Here is a 20,807-nt window from a genome sequence, read left to right on the forward strand (position 1 = left end):
CTTCTGCATACTCCCAGCCTGGCCTCCAAACACCCAGTTCATGTTTTGCTCCGTGCACCGCAGGCAGCGTTTGGATCATTTCGAAGTTTAAGTGCTGACTGTGGGCCAGGACCTTGACTCCTACTTGGTGTGCGGGTAGTTTTTGAGTGGTCGAAATCCGCCACAAACAGAATTATTCCACGCGGATGGGGAATGGGACTGGCCAGAGGGACACACAGCGGCAGCCACTCTTCTGCCAGTGGAAGATGACTCACAGCTGGGAGCTCAACAACCTCAACAACGCAGGAGCATTTGGTCCCAGTGCTAGGGGAGCAAGAGGGACTTTGCCTTTCTCAAACGGGTAATTGTTTACGCTGTGCCTCATTAAGAACCTTGACTCCTGTCTGGAAGTAAAATAAAATAAATTAAAAAAATCCCAAACAGGTGTAACAGTAAAGACATAATCTGGATCAGCAAATGACAGGCACAAACAGCATCAAGAGTTTCTGTCCTGCTCCGCGTCCTGTCCAACACACCAAGAACTAACTAGGCTGTGTAAGCGGCTGCAGGCACGTTTTGTCCTACCTCCCTCCCGTTCACGGTGCTGTTTCCAGCACACTCTGGGTGCGCTGGCAAGGTGGTAGCTCAGCCACCGCACCGGGATGCGGCGTGCTCTGCAAGGTGTGCTCCTGCCAGCCGGCGAGCACAGCCCCGAGCCTTTCTGTCTGGAAGGAAGAGCCTGGTCTAGAAGGCTGCTTTGTGCCCACAGCTTTGAGGGAAAACAGACACAGCCAGTGACCAACTCCAGGTACCTACTGGAGCAGTGACTGCCGCTGAGTTCAAGTAGCCATCAGTGGGTGTCAACTAGCCATCAATGGATTTCTCCAGCTTCCTCGGGGATGGTACCCTTGTTCTCAGGTAGCCTCCCAGGAGAGCTCTCCCTGTTCTACTTCATTGTCACAGGATGAAAACCCTCCAAGAACAGATTTTCCCTGTGATAGGGCAGCATATTTTAGGGGCCAGGTGCGGAAGAGCCACAACAGCCTAGATCTGTCAGGGGAGAGAGCAGGCAGCAGTTCTGAGCGCTGAGGAGTGAGAGGTCAGAGTTACTGAGAACTGCGTAAGAAAAGCTAAAAACAATTGTTTAAAAAAAAAAAAAGTTAAGTCCATTCCATCTGATGCAACTTGGTACATAGGTAAAAGGTAAGTCACCTTTTGGAATTGGTCCTAATGAAACGTTACTTGTTTTTCCAAAACAAGACATAGTAACTTTTCTCCTAAATGGTTTCTCCCAGTCAGAACAGAGGTGGGAAAGGACGAACACGTGCGTGCACATATATGCACCCCCTTTGCTCCGAGGCCAAACCTTAGCCACCCATCTTTTTTTTTTTCTCCAAGGAAATCTCCTCCCAGTGTCCTATTTGCAGAAGTATTGCTCAAGAAGTTGAGTAAAACTACAAGAGGCAGCGGAAGAGGATACAGCTATAACTGGAAAACAGGAGAGCCAATGATTTCTTCCTCCCCTCCCCATACCACTGCCTCTCCTGCTCAGTTTAGGTAGAATTACAGAGAAACATGACCCGTTATTAAAGGAAAAGTCCATTTCCTTTCTCTCCCCTGTACAACCCCCTTTGGTGCTGGCTGTGCAGTGCTTTCTTTTGATAAAGGCACCTTTGGAAAGCACTTATGGCCCGAAGCACAATGCCCCGATGCCTCGTATTTACACCTGAGATTAGCCCTGCTGCATCTCTCCTGGCCCCAGCCCACAACTAGCCCCCAGGGCTACAGCAACAGCATGGGGAGAGCAGGTCCCACACGAGGCCTCCCACAAGCGGCCGTGTGAACACACACACATCTCGTTTTGCCACATGCAGGCACCCGCGCGCTGCCCTTGTGCCTTCCACGTCACACTGAATACTTCGCCATGTCACTCTTATCAAAGACAACTTTGGTTGCAAAGTAAATGGCCACCAGGCCAAAGCCGGCAGCTGACACCATGTAGGCAGTCACTGACTGCGTAAACTGGACGATGGACCCCATGAAGAGGGAGGGGACAACCTGAGAGAGGAGGAAAGCACTGTCCAAAATAGCCAGGTCCAGGCAGATGCCTCGTCCGGGAGCCACAGAGTCCGGTTCTCCCACCATCATCATGAGCGAGACGTCGCAGGAGGAGCTGACGCACAGAGCCGAGCCGGCGGCTGGAGGAGAGGAGGAGGAAGAAGAGAAGAGGCTCCCAGCATGTCCATTCTGGTAAGGCAGCTTCTGGCTGGAAAGGAGGCCTTTAGAGAAGGCTGATTTCTTATTCAGTCGAGCTGCATCTTCCTCTTCTTTGCTCTTATATTTATGCAAAAATACCTAGGGGAAAGAAAGAAGGCACGTGAGGAATGAGAAGGCAGAGGTAGGGTGGAGCAAGCGAGGTGGGGGGCAGAGGGGCAAAGCCACTCTGCTTTGTGTGCCTTGGGTCAGGCTGGTAGAGGTGGGGAGCGCCTGCAGTGAGCCTGGCCCACGTGAGACGGCCTCCAGGAGCCAGCCTGGCTTTTCCCGACTGGCACAGGATTCAAAGCAACCCTGACTCACCGGGGGAATCTGGCCAAACGGTGCCTTTGTTGTGCTGGAGCTCTGGAGCTCAGCAGAGTGCTGCAGCCCATAGCCAGCCCGGGCTTTGCACTTGGGGACATTTTGAGCTGAGCCCTGGGTTGTCACCTCCTCACTGGGTGCCAAGGGAAGCCGGGCACCAACTGCAGCTCACCCCATCCTGAAATCGGCTGATGCACACCTACAGGAGAGGACTGAAGGGCTGGAGCCCACTTTGGACGTATCAGAGCCAGCACACTCCAGCGCAAACAGAAGTGTTTATAAAGTAGAAAATCAAAACCTTCCTGCAGAAGAGCCCAAAGGGCAGATGAACAGTTCAGAGCCCTGGATGCATGGCCACTTCTTAATATCTGATACTTAAAAGTGACACCAGCGTAGATGACACAGTGCTGGGAACTGAGGAAAGAGCTCTTTTCTCAGCTCTGCAACGGACCGTGCATGCGTGACCTCAACCGAGTTGCTTCATCTGCCTGACCTGAGCCTCCTCATTCAGGCTAGGAAAGGGAGAGGGAAGAAAAACTTTTTCTCCTCACCCATTTTTTGCCTCACTTTGTTCAAGCTGTGAGACCTCTGGGGCATGGCTCACTCCAGCAGTATTCACACAGAGTTATTTGGATCAAAAAGCTCTCCACGTTAACGCCAACAACTAATGGGCAGTCATGTGCAGACAGCAAAAATGTTGCAGAGCTCCAGCTTTAAAACTCCAGGGCGTTTGCAATTATGCACGACCACTGGTCTGCACGGGGAAGAGCAGATAACGAAGGACACGTTAATCCATTATCTGCACGGTGAGACTGAACAAACAACGAAAATAAAAAGGCAAAACCAGCACCTGTTTGAGAGCAGAGAGCGCTCTACTCAGCTGCAGGGCTCAGAGGGGCTTGCCTGAACTATCCTTCATTTTGGAGGAGGGACCTGCGGGTGCTGGAGTGCGGGCACTCCGGCTCTGTTGCAGGCCATCGCAAAGCTTTCAGCAGCCCTGGCACCCACCCAGCTACACCCAGCCCTGCCCTGGCGTATGTCAGCACCAGCCAGGCTCCCTTCGTGCCGCCCCGGGCCATGGCTGCAGATCTGTAGCACAAACACTTTCAGATTCAATCGGAGAAGAGAAACCAGATGAGAAGAACTTCACTAAATAGCAATCATCTTCCAAAAGCTTTACCGGGGCTCTGCTCAGCTGCTCGCTGTACCCTTCAGCTCCGCAATTCTGCCCAGGCTCATGAATTTACACTTAAATGCATCAATCCAGGACTATCACTTATCTTATGTGGAGCTTAAAAATCCTGCCACGTGCCTCCTATTGCCATCAGACTTCAAAGTACCTCAAAACCCGGCACAGAAAGGGCATTGTGCGAGCCAAACCAGGATGTCCCCCACAGTTCCAGCCCTTCATATTTGATGCTGACATTCCCCGAAGCCTGCTCAGCTGCCCTGAAGGCCTGTGCCACATTTCTTGGTTTCTATACTGACCCAGGCTATTCAGAGAGACGAGTTCTGTCAAGCGTGTTTGAATACCTAGTGTGGAGAATTAATTTCAATCCAGAGAAAATGACTTACACACATACTCACAGGAACGAGCTTAGTGAGAACCTGCGCTTTAAAACCAAACCTTGTAACACAGGAAACAACCACAGGAGCCACCAGTGCCTCCATCAGCAGCTTCACCTCCCTCTGTAGTTGATGGGGAGTGATGGGAATGAGGAACCCAACTCTCCCTAATCTCCTGCAGAAGACCTGAGAGCCCACCATGCATCTCACCTCTACCGAGCTTCCAGGCACTGTTAGGACATGCAGGTCTTTTCCTCCTGTTCTAGACAAGGTTTAGTGGCCATGCGGAGATGAGAGGCCATGCAGGAGAACAGAGGGACTTACACAGCCTGCGCAAAGCAAGGAGCTCCAGCGGAGGTGGCCCTGCAGGCTTTCGCCAACGATCCCGCACAGGGTGGAAGCAACAGCCACTTTGGATGCCCCTTCTGCTGATTTGCTTTGGGAGGAGTGTTTAAAGTTAAAAAAAAAGGGGGGGGGGGGGAGAGGGAAGAGAGGAAGCAGGAACGAGGGAAGGCGAAAAGAGATGATGACAGATTTCAACAGTAAGAAAAAAGAAGAGAACAGAAATGGGGAAGAGGGAGAGATTTCTGTAAAAGGCATTTTAGGGACTACTTCTCGTGGGGTCTCCCTGCAGCCTGCTGCAAAGTAGTTGGTAAAGGAAGGAGGAACTTTCAAGTTAGGGCAACAGAGAGACCAAACCCAGCTATACCCCACACCTCATTGTACTAAGAGTGTTTCCCTGTCAAGCCTTTGGCAAATATTTGGGCATGTGGCCTTCACATTCCCAGCCCGTGGAGTTTGGTTTTCATTCCATTGATATTATGTCCATGGGAGATCCCAGCCAAACCGAAGCTTTTGCAAAGCAGAACACTCCCTTGTACCCCTATTTTGACAGGGTGCCTGGTGCAAATTGGGATGGGTTGGTCAGAAGTATTTGTTCAATGTGAACATCTGGATGCCTGTGGTAAAAACTCCTACTTATTTCACTGCATAGCGAACCGCCTGCCATTGGGATGAAAGAGCTGCTCTCAAACCACAAATTAATTTTGCATTTGCAGCACAAGAGAAACTCCTATTAATCCAGTGTGCAACTCAGGAACCTCCTAGGACTTCTCCACAAGGATAACATCTGTGGGACAGGATTACTAGCTTTTGTATTGGTGTCAAAAGTTTCACAACGTTTATTCTTCTTGGAGTTAGGGGAATAGGAAGAACCTCAGTTTATGTACAAAAATCGGAAAGCAGGAGCCCTAAGAGCTGAAAATTCTTGAGGTTTTCAGCACCTCACATTGGCAGTGCTGCAGATGTGACTCAGTTGCAGAATGCACACAGGTATAACTAACCTGCATCAGTTTCCCTAAAAATATGCAGAACACAGAGGACCATAGGACATCCCTTTTGATACACCAATCCTAGCTGATTTCTCCCATCTTACCCACTCGCCACTTTTTAAAATTGCATAATACTTGCTGTAAGCAGGGGATGCCTACGGAAGGGGATGCTAAACTCTATTATCTCCTCCATTTCAGATGAGTCTTCAGAGAAGACACAGCCCGGAGACAGGAGGCACACGTGGAAAACCTTTGCACAGAGGCACATGTTTCTCTTCCATGGGCTGATCTGACTGTACCAGCTACAAGTGGCAAAAGAGGCTGGCCAAGCTGTCCTCACAGCTAGCCAGCACATTGGCCTCTGGAGCAGATCCCTACCTGTTTTTCATGATGATAGAGTGATGCCAGGGTGTATGGCAGGATCTGGAGTGCAGAGAAGGTGAAGCCTGTCAGAGCAGCTGAGATGGTCACAACGATGACACTGTGGGAAAGGCACATGACGAAGGCAGCCACAGGGAAGAACACCACGCTGGCCAGGTAGACCGCCCGCGTCCCAAACTGCTTCACCATCCGGTCCATGATTGTCGAAAAGAAGATGGATGTGACGCATTGCAGGAAGAGGCCCAAACTACCCATCCGGACACCTGCAGGTAAGCAGAGGTGTGAGAGACACTGCCCTGACTGCACCCAGGCTTCACACAGCCGAACGCCTTTGGGCCTCCTTCCCTCTCCTTCGGTGCCCAACTCAGGACAGTCCATGCAGAGTGTGGCACAGCCGCAACCACCTGGCTGGGTCAGGAAGCAGAACAGCATCACCTAACATAGTCCCTGTCTGCAGCTCCCACCCTCCCTCCACCAGCAGCGAGTACTTCCTACTGTGCTCCCGGGCACCCCGGTCTAACTAAAGGGGCAAGGGGAGATAGGAATCCAAATGCCACTCTTGTCTTTCGAAGTCGTTGGCACCTTTCTACTCGTGATCCAGGATCTGTCACCTGCTCATGAACCAGGATCTGTTGTTATCTGATGCCAAAACCAGCAACAGAACAAAAGGAATTGTGCTTAAGCCAAGGTAAAGTACACAACATCCACTAAACGACTGCAGTATCCGGTAGCAATCCGGACCTTACCCTTTGCAAAGATCTATCAGATTTCAGGGAATTAAAACCATTAACTCTTTGAAGCAAGGATCATTACTCAACACATGTTTCTATGACAGCTAGCACAATGGAGTCCTGACCTGCTGGAAGCTATACAGTGCAAGTGTTAAACAATAATTAAGCTCCCTCTAAGTTAAATAGACATTCAGCACAAAGAGGCAGTGTACTGCAGAGCTCACGGAAGCAGTGAGTGGAAAACTCCGAGGGAAAGATATACAGCTGCAGGAGGAGGGCCAGGAAGGTGCCTCCAAGAATAAAATACTTAGATTAGTGAGAGGAAAAGAAGGGCTGGGCAGCAAGTCAAGGCTCTGGCACAGCACAGCAGGCAAAACAGGACAACAAGCAACAACAGTAAGCAGGTAACATGCGGCAGTGAGCAGCATCCCGTGATGCGGATGCGACAGCTACTGACTGCAGTGGTAGCACTACCAGAAAGCACTGGAGAGAGGGGTGAAAACTGGGGAAACTGCTCGAGGGCTCCCCAGATACAGATGTGAGATGAGAATCTCACAGTAGCACAAAAGGAAGATGCAGCAAAGCCCACCTCACCGCTTCTGAGCACGTCCCGGCTTTCCAACCCCTGCCCTCCAAGAGACGTGGAGCACCATCACCCCTCAATAAAAAAGAGGGAATAGCAGTAAAAGGACCTGGCAGCAGCAACCACAGCCTGCACACAGAACCGGATACGTCCTGTTCGGCATGTAACCTGCCAGACCGTTCTGCCACTTAACAATTCAGCCCCAGGCCAGAGCTGCGCTGCCAGATCTAGTCCTATGCTGGGTAGCTCAGAGGACAAAGAGGTGTTTCCCTATTTGGTCCACTGTGCAACGCTCCGGGGGCCATGGAGGAATGTTTTGTCCTGACTCACCTGTAGAAAGTCTAGTTTCCTGTAATGTTTTTTTGCATTACTAGCAAAGCTGAGCCCATTCCTAGCTCCCACTAAGCACTCCTATCCTAGGGAATGGGTGCTGCAGCCTTAGAGTGGCTGGTTCACTTCTCACCTTCATCGTAGTGGCGTCTGGCATCCGTGCCTGGCTTGGCTCTGGGGACGCCATGGTACAGTCCTTCCCCAACAAAGTCTGTGTAGAACAGCATGAAAGTCATGAGTGCCATCCAGCTGCAGAGCTCAGCCACGAACAGACGCCGGATGACCTTGGGGATGCGGCAGTAGAGGCTGTGAAGCCGTGGCACCAACGTGCAGAGGTTTCTCAGGGCCTGCATCACATGCCTGGCCTGCAGGAGACAGGAGCTCCGGGAGAGCTGGCAAGAGCAGCAGGCAGGAGGTGAGGGCTTAGGAGGAGCATCCTTCAGTGTGGGGCCATCCAGGACATCTGCCTGGGTGGCTGCCTCCTCCGTCACAAAGAGCGTGGCCAGCACACAGCCGAGGAAAATGACGGCAAGGAGGCTGAAGAGGCAGGTCTCCTGCCCTCCCAGGTACGGGGCCAGAAAGCTGCCACCCCAGTCAATGGCTGGAAGCAGGTAGCCAATGCAGCCCCCCAGGCTGATCATGAAGGCGTACATGGAGAAGGCCTGGCGGCAGTTGTCTGGCTCCTGGAAGAGGTCTGAGAGCAGGGCTTCCAGCGGAGTGAAGCAGACCTGGCCGCAGAAATCCAGTAACCCGATGCCCAGGATGAGGAAGGCAATCTCCAGCGGGCGAGTGTTGAGGGCAAACAGGCTGGCCAGGCTGCTGGCATGTGGGATAACGAAGAGGCTCAGCAGGACTCCCAGGCACAGCATCCAGATGAAAGGTCGCCTTCGGCCATAGCTGCTGTGCCAGTGGTCACTGGCAGATCCAATTAGCGGGACAAAAACCAAGCCAAGGACAGGTCCTATCCCTGGAAAAGAGAAAGAAGTGGTGTTAGGCAGCCAGATCTGTAGGACACTGGTCTGTACGCATTGTAAAAAAAGCCTGGGATGTTTCAAGAAATCAGTAAGCTCCACTGGGTCACAGCCCCCTCCTCCAAACACAATGCTGCTCTTGATGTAACAGCAGCCCTGCCACCACCCTGCAGAGACAAGCCTCCATGCCCTTATTTGCCCCTGCCCTCCAGACTCGAAGGGGAAACAAGCACCTCAAAGACGAGAAAAAAACCTGCCTACCTAAAACCATGGTCATGAACTTCTCCTCCACGCCCACTTCCAGCAGCAGCGGGGGCACGTAGGTTATCCCTGCTGCCAGGCAGACCTCCAGGCCGAACGTCAGGGAGTTGACCAGCAGGAGCTGGGTCTTGCGGTTGTGGAAGAGCATGCTGACCCAGGCTCTCTGCGCCATGCTGCCCCGACACCCCTTACTGACAGAGGGCTGTGTCGCTCCGGCTGCGGCACTCCCAGGGATGCCCCAAAGGCAAGGTTTGGAGCTTCCCTTCCTGGTCTGCTGGACAGATGCTGCCTCCCATTTTTAGCAATGGTGAACGAAGGGTCTTTTCCTCTTCCTCTTCTTGCAAGATGTGGCCCCAGCAATGTCGGGGCTGGGCGTGGGCAGGCAGGGATCCCGCTCCAGACTTCTCCTTCTGCTCACATGCTGTGGTCTGCGAGAAGAGAGAGCTTGTTAGACACAGCGGGGTCCAGGGCAGGGGAAAAGGCTAAAACCAGGTATCACACAGACACATCATCACTGAGAGAGACAGTCCCCATCCCCACAGGCTTGCAGGCAGGGGAGGAAGATGAGAGGACATCTGGGAGAGCGGCAGGGTTAAAAGACACGAATTACATTGGTGCCAGGTTTCTCTCCAAGGGCTTGTGACAGGTGAGACAGGCACTTGTCAGACACGGTTTGGGAAAATCCAATCCCGCCTTCGGGCTAAGGGAGGTCTAATGACCTCTCCGTGTCCTGTCCAGCCCCGTCCTCTCCCGTTGTAGCAGAGAGACAAAGGATTTAGGGTCCCCTCTCCCAGTGAAATCAATTAAGAGTCCCCTTCAAGGAGCAGGGCTGCAGGCACTCGCCTGCAGTCACACAGGGTCATCTCCAGAGACCCTGGTCATTAGACGCCACTGCCTAATGACCGGGGCATCCTCCGCACTGCCCCGCAGGCTCCCGGGGAAGCAGTTTCACCCAAATCCTGCCTCCAGCCCCTGAGACAGGGCACAGAGAACAGATGGTGCCTCTGTGGAGTTTCACAAACAAACCTGACCCACTTTAGCCTCATCTAACAGTGAACGGCAATTACCTTACTCATTAGTCTGAGTCATTTATTTGCCCTGTAACATGCTCCCTCTCTCCAGCTTTCTTCAGAGGGGAGAGGCCACCAGATCAGGATAGGGGCTAAGCAGCTAAGGCAAGAGTAAGCAGATGTCTCTTAGTAACCTGTTATGAGCCTGCCACTATGTCAGTCTACAATCACAAGAAATCCTGCAAAGTTATCAGCATCGAGTCCACCAAACTGCTGTTTCACTAAAAGCACCTGGGGAAGAAAGTCTGTAGGTATGCTGCGAAAGGTAGAATGGGTTAGCAAGTCATTAAGCTCCTGCACAGACACTGATTTAGGAGTAAAACAAATTGCTGCCTAATTCTCAGGATTCATACGCTCCAACTTCTCACCCTAAATGAGCCACTATCGAGTTTCTCTCTGGGGACAAGGCATAACAGGTCCCGCTGGCCTGAATGTGCTTCGTGACCCATTTCTGGACTGTGCACTGCACTCCCAGTGTGCACGGACGCTTCTGCCTCCTGTCCCACCGCAGCACAGCCCCCAAGTGCTTTGGGTCCTTTGGGATGAAGGAGGCTGAGCAGAATGTGAGACATGCAGGCGGAGGAGTTTATCTCCAATTGCTCCCTCCCTGACTGCAGGGAAGCCGTAACCGCGTACCTGCCTGCCTGCACACCCTCTCCCTGCCAGGGCAGCTAGCTGGGACAGACTTTCCTTACTTCGCTGCAGAGAGTGAACCATCAAGAGACATGAATTTTGCAGCCTGGTCCCCCTCTAAATTCTTTGCCTCGATTACAGGGAAGAGGAAAAGACTCCTACAGGGAACATCTCCAGGACAACACTCGCCTCCCTCTCCAGCCCGCTGAGGCAACCAGTGCTGGAGGCCACGGCTGGTGGAGCAGGTCAGACCTCGCAGGGCTGGAAGGGCTGCGGGATGCAGGAGGAGCTGCTGAACCAGCAGCGCTGGCCCTCAGCCTTGCCATAGCTACACTGGGCAGAGGCAAACCTCCACGTTACCACCAGACATGGTGCAAATTAATGTTCCCTGACTTCACAGAGCACGTGCATTTGACCTCCATCACTGCACAAGTGCTGGTAGACAGGTACAGTTGGGACAGTTTCTGTGTTCTCCCTTTTCTCTTTCTTCCCCTCTTGCCATCAGCCAAGTAACCCACACAGAGATGACGGGGTGAAGCTGGAGGTGTGGGATGAGGTTTTTGCAAAACGCAAGCATCGCTCTCCGCCTCTCGTTGGAGGAGAGGCACCACTCCTGAGCCGAGGAGCTGACGGGCTGCCAATTGCACACAATAAGTACAGATTATTTTCCTTCCAAGATCCCTCACCTTCCCCCTCCACACTCACTTAGACCTCAACTGTCACAAAAGATATCTCCTTTTAACAACTCTGAACATTTAAATGACTTGCCCAAGGTCAAATAGCAAGCTAACGGCAGAGGGGGAACAGTAACAGTTTTCCTTTAATCACTAGAGGAGGCTTCAAAGGAATACTCAGAGGCCCCAGATACGCTCAGCATTACTTCAGACGCACTCTATCTGCAAGGAAGCGATTGGGGGCAGCAACCACCTTTCTTAGATGTGGGCTAGACACAGGATGTCTCAGCCTTGTTCGTTTGTGATGGGTGCCCAGCTGGCTGACAGCCTTGGGATAGGAATTTAAGCTGCAGCCCTACAGCTCCAGCAGCACAAGCCCGGGTGCTGTTAGCTAGAGGAAGAACATTCACAAGCCAAAATTAACCGAGCCACTCTCGCTCTGAGCTAGAACTGGAAAGGAGATGTAATGTCCACCATCCAATGTAGTCCAGGGTCTGGAGGGCTTACAGAGGGGGACTAATCCCAAGGTAAACCCCAGACATTAAGTAAAAGATGTCCCACACACACAGAAAAAAAATTGTTTTCTTCTCTTTTATAGCACTTGGGAGGAAGCAGGAATCTGTCCATCTCCCCAACTACCTGAGAATTTCAGTTTTGAGGCAGAGGCGCTGAATTTCTTATCAGTAGGTAAGAAAAGACCCGTCTCTTCCCCCCTCCACACCCTCAGAGGGCTTTAACAAAAAAAAAAACCAAAAAAATCCCAGTATTCCCAGAAGCAATACCCATGCACAGCCAGAGATGAGAAGTTGTCAATAGCAAACAAGTAGTAGATACAGTTGCAACAGATTATGAACCCTTTTCTGTTTAAATTGCATTTTACCCCAATACTCATCAACTACTTTTTTTATGTTGTTCACAGAATACAGAGAGACAGATTGGTTTAGCTGGGAAGAAATGCCAGTGCAGCCTAGGAGAATCAGCAGAAGCGCTGATCTGCAAGGACAGGGGCAGAGGGATGGAGAAGAAGGTTGGGGAGGCTCACAGCAGCGGGGCTGAAAGGAAGCCAGAAGCCAGGACTCACCTCCTCCACGCAGCGAGAGAGGAGATCCGGGTACACGGCTTCAGGAAAAGCTACTGAAGTGGTTTGCAGGCAAGCAGAGGTGGAACCGAGCTGCAGGTACACAGGCGGGTTTGGTTACAGGGCCCTCCCTGCCTCCTGATAACACGGCGTTATTATTATCAGTGCATTATTGGCACCAGAACCGCGCCAGGGCCCCTGGCACAAAGCAAACACGGGCTGCAGGCACCGGCCCCGCGCTGTTCACAGGGGGCCGAGCCACCGCTGCCCCAAACCAGCCCAGAAGCCCTGGGCTCACACCTGAACTTCGCCCAAAGCCCTGTCCTGGTGTTAACATTTGTCACCTTCCCTTGCTGATCCGCTGGCACTTCACAAATAGCCAGCAGAGAGAGATTTAGTACATGGGATTTTTATTTTCTTTTAAAAGACAAGCAGATGCTCCCTTGCAGCTTTGCAGTTTAATAATCTGTCTCTCAATAACAGTCCCAGCACCACGACCAAACACTTCATTTAAACTGCTAATCTTTTCTAGGACAATTTATCTGGCAGACTACACAGGAGGACTGGTTTGAGTCTGGCGCTCTATAACTTTGTCCCGAGCTGGAAGGAGTCAGTTAGGCAAACCATCTCCTAGCTGAGAGACCCTGGTCTCCCAGCAGCAGTTACACATCCCACCCAAGTGGGCTGGTTACCGCCTGTCCAGCCCAGTGAGACACAGCATCTTGTGATGGGAAGACCTTTTAGGGTGGCTGGTCCAAAAAGCTGCACGACAGCAGGCAATTCTTGCCCTCTGGCCTCAGTTTCCCCAAACTTCTACAATAGGGATACAGCGTTTCTCCTTCCCCAGGGAACACAGTACCAAGCACCTTGACCAGGATAACAGCCAGCCTCCCCAAAAGGGGGGATACCAGCCCTTCTGTGTAAGGTTTCCTGCACTCGGAAGCAGAAGGGAGCCACGTGTGGGGCTTTTCCACAGCTGCTCACTGAGCTGTCGTGCCATGGGGACATCATCTGTTGTTAAGTGCTAAGGCTCTTCCCCTGCCCTTCCCCTCCCCGCACAAGAAAAAGCAAAGCATCTTTAAATCCAGGGCTTCCCTTTGACTTTTAAGCTTGCAAACCAAGCTTTTCCTTTCCTTTCTCTTCAGAGAAACAACAGATCAACTCCGAGAGGCTGGTTCACCTGGCAGCCAGGTAGGAGGGCGGGTCCTGGGGGCAGGAGCAAAGCAGCACACGCTGCCGGACAAAGGCAAGGAGAGGAGAGGGCCCTCTGTCACCCACCTGCACCCAGGAGCCTTTCCAGCAATGGCAACCAAAGCAGAAAGGATTGTACCTCCTGCAGTCCTGGAGTCTGCTGCCTGCTCCCTCCCCTCCTGCTGGAGCACCCAGGACAGGGAGGAAGGCAGGCAGTCCCTGCGGAGAGCAACCCATCCAGCAGCACCAGCGGGGAGAAGGAGCAGGGGTGAAGCCAGGGAAAGCGGCTTCCGAGAGTCCATTTCTCCAAAGGCAGCGGGGCAGCAGATTGGACTCACACGTTTCCCCGACTCAGAGCTTGTTCTCTGTTCACACGCTACAGATAAAGTTTTGACAAAACTCCCCGTTCTCGGCGCAGTACGGAGACGCAGCAAGGCCCTGCTTGAGGAAAGCCGCCATCTGAATTTGATGCAGAAATGGGACTGAATTTACTGGTGATGTCAGACGTACGGACTCGTTTCCACGAAGCGACGCCATCGCCAGGAAACGTTCACTTCCCACTTCCCCTCTCTCAGCCAGCACCGACGTTGCTCCGTGTGCCCTCGCTAACGGACTTTGAACCGCACCTTTCGCTTTTAGAGGAAACAAACCCCGAGACACCTGAAGAGAGCGGAGTACGCGCAGGGCGCTGACGGACACGCACAAGCAAAGACTGAAAAAAGTCTCTCCTCCTCCCAATCTCCTCAAATCTTTCCAACATAGGATCTTACAAGTAATCGCATCTAAATAGCGCCTAGACAGAATGAAGATCGAGAGACGGACAGTTTAAAAAATAAAATTTGGGTGTAGTTACATGGCACAGAAAAACTCATTTATTCCTCAGAAGAATCCACACCCTGCCACTCCATAATCCTTCCAGTCTCTCACATGGGTGCAGAAGGGACAAGAGATGTTATTAAATGTGGTAGCAGCCTCTCTGATTTACGAGTCGTGCACCTACCCTGCAGTTGAACAAATAGCCACAGTAATGACCAGGCAACACAAAATCAGATCCATCAACTCTTTGTGACCTGTCAGGCCTCTGTAATAACCTGAGCCCTGTCTTATACGGGAAAAAATTACCCCGCAGAAGCCTTTGCAGCAAAGGAAAAGCCGTAGCTTTTTGGAGAAGCATCGGAGGGGGGTGGTAGGGGCCGGTGCCGGAGGCAGGAGATGGAGCTCAGGCGGGGGCTGCTCCGGTCCAGCAGCTCCCACGTGAGCGGGACCCGCACCGTCCCTCCCCGCATGGCAGGTTCGGTGCGGAACCCCATTCCCAACAGGCAGCAGAGAGAGGGGAGGGCGAAGGGTATTGCTAGCCCTTGGGTTTCCATTCATAACCGCAACGTTACATTTCCAACCTTCCAAGGGGCTCTTTACGAATGTTATTAATTCCCCGCTCCCTGGAAGCCCTTTGGAAGAAAGGGTGGGAGAGAGCACAAGAGCGAGTGCTTAGGGAAGGGCTGTTCATCCAGTGCCAGATCCTTTCACAGCTATCAGTGTCCATTCACTGCAGCTGAATGTGAAATACACCATGGAGAATAGCTCTGGCAGGCTTGCGCGGGATGAAATGGAAAACTCACCTGACCTCTCCTGACCCTCTCCCCTTCCCCCCCCCCCAAATCTCCTTGACCCCATTCACAGCGTGGGGAGAGGGGAGCGGTCATTAAGCAGGGATGGGAGAACTGGCGATTTATTTAGTCTCTCTGAATTAACTCTGCGTTTCCTTTGAGCTCAGGGGCTCCATTATATCGGCCTCGGCGGCTCAGCTTAGGGAAAGAGCAGCAGCGGGTGGAAATCCCCTCCGACAAGAACAAGGAAGACCCGGGTGCCCCAGCCCATTTGAAATTCCCTCCCTCACCCCCCACAGTGCAGTGTCCAGCAGCCCAGACATCAGGAGATATAAATATATATATATATATATATCTCCAGGACAAATGCCAGATGCTACAAAGCTGTCCAGAGTTACGGGAAGGGGGGCAGGTCCCCACAACAGCCCAGAAGACCTTCCCTGCCGTTTGGTCCAAAGGGAGACATTTGAATTTGTCAGGACTGGGGGTCAGTTCTTTCCTGCCACGCTGCAAATTCTTCATTGCAGCACCTACAACGCGACCATCCTGCTTTCAAGCCTATCTAAAAGCCAGAGCTTAGTTCAGGTCCTTTTGTGCTCACTGCTCTCCTGATCCCCAGCCCAACAGACACTGGGCCAAGACCAAAGGCAGTTCACTACCATCTCCATTTTGTGAACTAAACATAAGAAGCCGAAGAGACAAGAAGGGGCCAAGTTTGAAGCAGATGGAGCCATCAGCTGGTTTTCAGGGGGCTGCATCTCCCACTATCTATGGGACACTAAACCAGACTGCACCCACTCAGATGCTGACCAAAGCTCTTGTCTCCCGTAATCACTGAGGCACTCACCTTCCCTGGCTCACCGAGACGGAGTTTGAGATGCAGCCTCAGGTCCTGCCAGGTTCCTGCTGCCTCGGCTGCACAGCGCAAGTCATTTCAGAGCTACCAGGACACATCTGCAACTGCCAGGGAGCAGAGGTGCGGCAGAAGCCACTCGGTGACCTCCCCTCTACCTTTGGCTCTCCTGACCTGGGAGCTGGTTCATCCTGATGGTTAGCAGGGTTGGGCTGTTCCAGAGCCAGCCCAAGGGACTGCTTCACGTCTGCAGAAGCTTTGGGAGGCAGTTTTTTTTCTGCTATCAGCGGTTCCTTTAGGTAAAAGTGCATCTGTGAGGGCAAGCGACTGTTGAGTGTCTTCTGTGTTTTACAGTACGCAGCAAGGGCATGTGAAACAGGTCACTGTCCCACATTCCTCAACCGCATAAAGCAAAGACCCCAGGAAAAGGCAAACGAAGGTCACTATGAGATGGGTGACAAGGTCAAAATATTTAAGAATGGGAGCTAGGAAAGGATGCTTTCCCAGCCCGGCAGGCTAACAGCACTGTCCTTGCTCTGCCTGTCGTACAGAGAGGATGCTTTCCACGGTGGAGAAAGATCTGTCCCGCTTGCCCTTCATGCCTCTGGTATCTCACGGTCCTTTCAGGAGCTGTGCCTATAGCTCTATGGATGCTTTATCCTCGCCCCGCAACACGAACATCAAACAGACAGCAGGGCAGCCCACAGGCTCCACCGACCCCCCCATCCCACAACCCGCTTCTTCCCCTGCCAGACAAAGGAATTGCTCCTGGCGGGAGGCTTCCTCCCAGGCTTTGCCTGCCTCAGCTCCCGTGCCTCAGCTCCCGTGCCCACCTGTTTGACCAGCAGAAGAGATACAGCAGCAAAGAGCGGCCAGTTCCAGCCCGTCCTCCTCCTCCTCCCCTCACCGTCACAAACAGGAACCCTGTCTGACTAACGAGGTCAGGAGGCCGTGCTGACACTTTTGGAGCTCGCTGTGCTTCTCACAGGGACAGATATCAGCCCAGCGCACACCGCGATGCCAGCGGGTGTCATTCACTCTCCTGCAGTTGGCAGGCGTCATTGCCATGCTAGCCCAGCGGCAACACTGGCTCCAGGCTGCCCAGGGGATCCTGCTGCAGTCCAGCCTTGGAGGAGCATGGCCGAGATAAGATAAGGTGCAGAGAGGAGCTGGGCACTGCATTTCCTGCAGACAAGCAGAGGCCAAGGCTGAATCTTGGCTTGCTGGTCTGTAGCTCAGCCCCATTTCCACCAGGGACGCCACAGAAGGTGGCTGCAGTGGAGGGCCAAGTTCAGCTGTGACACGATGAAGGACTGAGCGCCCCAATAAATACCCCGTAGCTGAGCTCAGCTGCAGAGGGATCTTCAGACTGCTTGTGCCTGCAGGATGATCTCACGTCTAATCACCAAACTTCATTAAGCACACAGAAGCCTCACACACTTCTACACACACGCAACACAACCAAAGAAGAAGCATTTTCAACCTCTGCTCTCGAAATCCTCACTCCGTCTGGTCACCCTTTCCTGAGTCGGCATCAGGTCTGCTGTAAACAACTCAAGACCTCCAGACAAGGCTGACTGGCTCTACGTCGGAGCTACAGCTTTGTTTTGCTACCGCATGACCCAAGTTCTTGCTTTTATTCATGAGAGGAGCCCCTGTTTTGGAGCGTGAGAGGAAATGAGAGATGATATAGTTCTGCTTTCACTTGAGCTCATTTTCGGTGCGCCCATCACCCCAGCATTTGGTCTGAGTCAGCCTCTCCCCCACCCCCTCTTCTTTTTTTATTATTTTTAGCAGAAGAATAAAAATGTAAATTGAACTGGAAAGGGAAAAAATAAGCCCCCTCCAGGTGCCCCCCTTCTCCGCAGCGTGGTAACGGGCACAGATTATATCCGGCACCACATGACTAGGGCCCGTATTTATATGTCAGTGTGTAAAACCCACCCTGCTGAGCCGCCTTTTCTCTGCCTGAGGCTGGGGGCTTCTGCTACGCGTCTCGTCAAACAGGTCCACAAAAGGGATTAAGGAGAGCCCCTCAGCCCCGCAGAGTAATCCATCAAATTATCCCTTGTTGGCGTTGCTGTCCTCTTCAGAAAAAAAAAAAAAAAAAAAAAAGCAAAAAGCAGCCCTCCAAAGGCTTTTAAAGGCACTGAAATTACACTTGAGCCTGAAACACTCCACCCAGCTGCTGTAGCCCACAGCACAATGGGCTGGTTGTAAAGGGAATACCGGGAAGCGAGGAGAAAGAGACGGACACTGTTAAAAAGGGCAGCAGCTTCCCCATGTCTGGAGCTCCAACAGGTGGCTCGGACACCCCGGCCCCCGGGAGCCCGCAGCAGAGCCGGCCCCGGTCACGCCAGGCTGCACCTCCCGTACAGGGAGGCTCTGGGACGCGTTTGCTGTGCCTGGACGGACCCACGGACTCGTCCTGGCAAAGGCAGAGTCTGCACCGAGCCACAGAGCAGCGCCCAACCCTCTCCTGCCAGGGACCAGGGCTGTCACCCCATGCTACGCTACCTACACAGTCCCCAGAGCCAAACAGTCCTTCAAAAACCCCGACAAAACACCTAATGCAGACAAACAGACTTGTCTAAGGCTCACGGCATCTTCTCTGGTGTCCCCAACAGCACAGCAAAGCCAAAGAAAGATCGCACTCACCAAAACTCTGTGAAAGCCTGCTTGGACACTGAATCTGTATTTTCTTCCACCGCAGTTACTTAAATAAAACAATTGCACATGAACTTTTGCGTTGGTCATCACCACCCTATTTTGAGGTACGAAGTCCTCTGCCCACCAGACCTGCCTAAGCAAGCACATGGGATTTCATACATTTGCATTACTGTAATCCTTCTTAGGAAGAAATGATCACCGGGAATGAAAGAGGGAAAGCGGATAGTAAAGCACTTACCACAGCAAACTGGAACTGGCAAAGAGAAGGCCAACCAGTTCTGTTGGAAGGCTGTTACCATGTACAGAGAACACATGGCAATCCCACTACAAGGGTTACCTCAGCACTGAAACAGTGACACGAAACTTCTGAGTTTTAATCACTAGTGCTGAGTAAAAGGAGAATAATTTCCCCATCAGAGAAGAGATGGGAAGGCAGAAACCCGACCTGTGTTATTGTGTCTGCTTTGCAATGCCTGTTCACAGGGCTGGGAAAATGGGAAGTGAAATTCAAACTTCTTGTTTCCAACGAAAGCATAAATGCTGTGTAACGGGACGTCTGACTCCTCAGCAAGCCAACGCTGTACTCCGGCTCCTCCTGCCTCTGGCACGCTGTGCCTCCAAGGCAGCTCTAGGACTTCTACCCCATGACTCTGGCTTTATTTGGAAAGCTGTGACAGTCATGGGGCCAGCTGAGTCTCAGGACCAGCCCTGGGGTGAGGAGGACAGTTCTGATGCGCTGGCAAAAGCCAGGGGACAGAGCAAAGGCCACGGCTGGCACCAACACATGAGGCTGCAAACCCAGACCATCAACTACGGATGCCGGGCCAGCGGTGGCCAGGAGCTCTGCAGAAACAAACTGCCAAGCCCCGGCAGGATGGCTGACGGAGTGTTCGTTAGCTCAACAGGCTGATTACAAAGCAGCAGTGAGGGGTCTGACAAATTTAACCCCAGCGGGAGCTGCTGCCACCTAAAACTGAAATCCAACCTTCCCTCATTTTGCCAGAAGTCACATTGGCCAGGGTCTGTGCCAAGGAAGAGGGAGGAGAGCAACCAGCTAAAACTCCACTCATGGCAGTCCTCAGAGAGCAACAGGCTCAGACTTATACAGTCCCTTTTGCTTAAAGTTTTGGGAGCATGACCTTATGCTCTTCCTCAAAGAATATACTTTCAATCCTAGACGCACACAGAACTAATGGGCTCTTTTGTAATCACATGGTAGTTAGTCCATTTTTTCATGGTAATTTTCTGGTCTGCAATTCCAGTTATTTGTGCCCCTGCTGGAGAAGTTTGATGCTAACATATCTCTCAGCAAGCCCTTTGACCTCTGCTGGCAGGTTGGTGGGTTTCTCCCTCTCTGTTTTCTGTCTCTAAAATGAGGTCATGGCTTTGAATGAGACAAAGAGCCTTTGCAGCTTGAGGAATAGCCCCAAGACAGCTGTGAGTACAGAACCCCCATCAGTCACATCAGACCCTGAGTGCACGAGAGGCAAACGAGCCGGGCAGCAGCGCACGGCTCTCCTGGGAACGGCTGGGTTTTACCCCCCTGCTCTGAGATGAGATCGTGCGACTGCTCGTATCAGCGCCGGTGCGAGAACGGCTGTGGAACAGGCAGCCACCCACGGTGGGAGCATTCAAAGTGGGAGAGAACACAGCAAAACTCTCCCAATTCTTTGGGCTGGAAGTTGCTGCAAGATATCGCTGTCCCTCTGGCAGGGTCACCATTTCCACCCTGCTGGCTGCCTCTCCAGCCACCCGTGTCCCCAGCCCACCCTCTCGGCTGCAGGGGCCGGTGGAGTTGAGTTCATGCTGATACACCAGACTGTCAGTACGGCACCTTCTGCCACACCAGCCACGGGCCAGCACCCTCTGCCAAAGGGACAGGTGAAGAGCACGTGTGCAGGGAATAACAGGATTTCTCCGGGGTGCTTTAAGGTCAAAGACCACGTATCAGAGTCCCAAGGTCTTTCTTGTAAGAACAGCAGTTTTACATGCCTGGGGTAGCAAAAACTCTGCAGAAGCTCTGACTTCTGCCTGCAGCACACTGACTTCTCCGTGTTAACGAGGGCCCTCAGACCGCTGCTGGAGCGGAGAGTCTTTTCCTTATCATTACAGACCAGTCATGAGGCCTGGGTCTGAAAACATGAGATTCTATGATTTTACTCCTGCCTGAAATCGCCTGGGTAATTGCAAAGATAAGAAGCAATCAGATTCTATTTTTTAAGACAGATAAGTTTCACTGGAAGATCTTTATGGGAAACTTAAGAAGCCTTATCCTTCCCCTGTTCTCACTATCCGTTTAATGTGTTACGGACTCTGAACAC

At 52.3% G+C, this 20,807-nt stretch overlaps 1 protein-coding gene across 8 annotated transcripts in view; it reads right to left on the minus strand.

Moving 5' to 3' along the window:
• Positions 1 to 1,374: 1,374 nt before the first annotated feature.
• The window catches only part of SLC45A3 (solute carrier family 45 member 3), a 28,303-nt gene continuing 8,870 nt past the window's right edge, over positions 1,375 to 20,807 (minus strand). For 5 of the 8 annotated variants that reach the window (XM_054181053.1, XM_054181055.1, XM_054181050.1 and 2 more), the window contains 4 exons: positions 8,711 to 9,138; positions 7,612 to 8,445; positions 5,832 to 6,097; positions 1,375 to 2,334 (listed from right to left, as the gene is read on the minus strand). In XM_054181053.1, the coding sequence (XP_054037028.1) occupies positions 1,885 to 2,334; positions 5,832 to 6,097; positions 7,612 to 8,445; positions 8,711 to 8,882 (1,722 nt within the window). In that variant the 5' untranslated portion in view covers positions 8,883 to 9,138 and the 3' untranslated portion in view covers positions 1,375 to 1,884. Of the gene's footprint in view, positions 2,335 to 5,831; positions 6,098 to 7,611; positions 8,446 to 8,710; positions 9,139 to 13,443; positions 13,804 to 17,299; positions 17,477 to 18,474; positions 18,620 to 18,724; positions 19,182 to 20,807 lie in introns of those variants that run through there. The other 3 variants (XM_054181054.1, XM_054181056.1, XM_054181057.1) reach the window with 3 other exon arrangements.

This window comes from Rissa tridactyla, chromosome 21 (genome assembly GCF_028500815.1).
Source record: "Rissa tridactyla isolate bRisTri1 chromosome 21, bRisTri1.patW.cur.20221130, whole genome shotgun sequence".
Taxonomy (NCBI): Eukaryota; Metazoa; Chordata; class Aves; order Charadriiformes; family Laridae; genus Rissa; species Rissa tridactyla.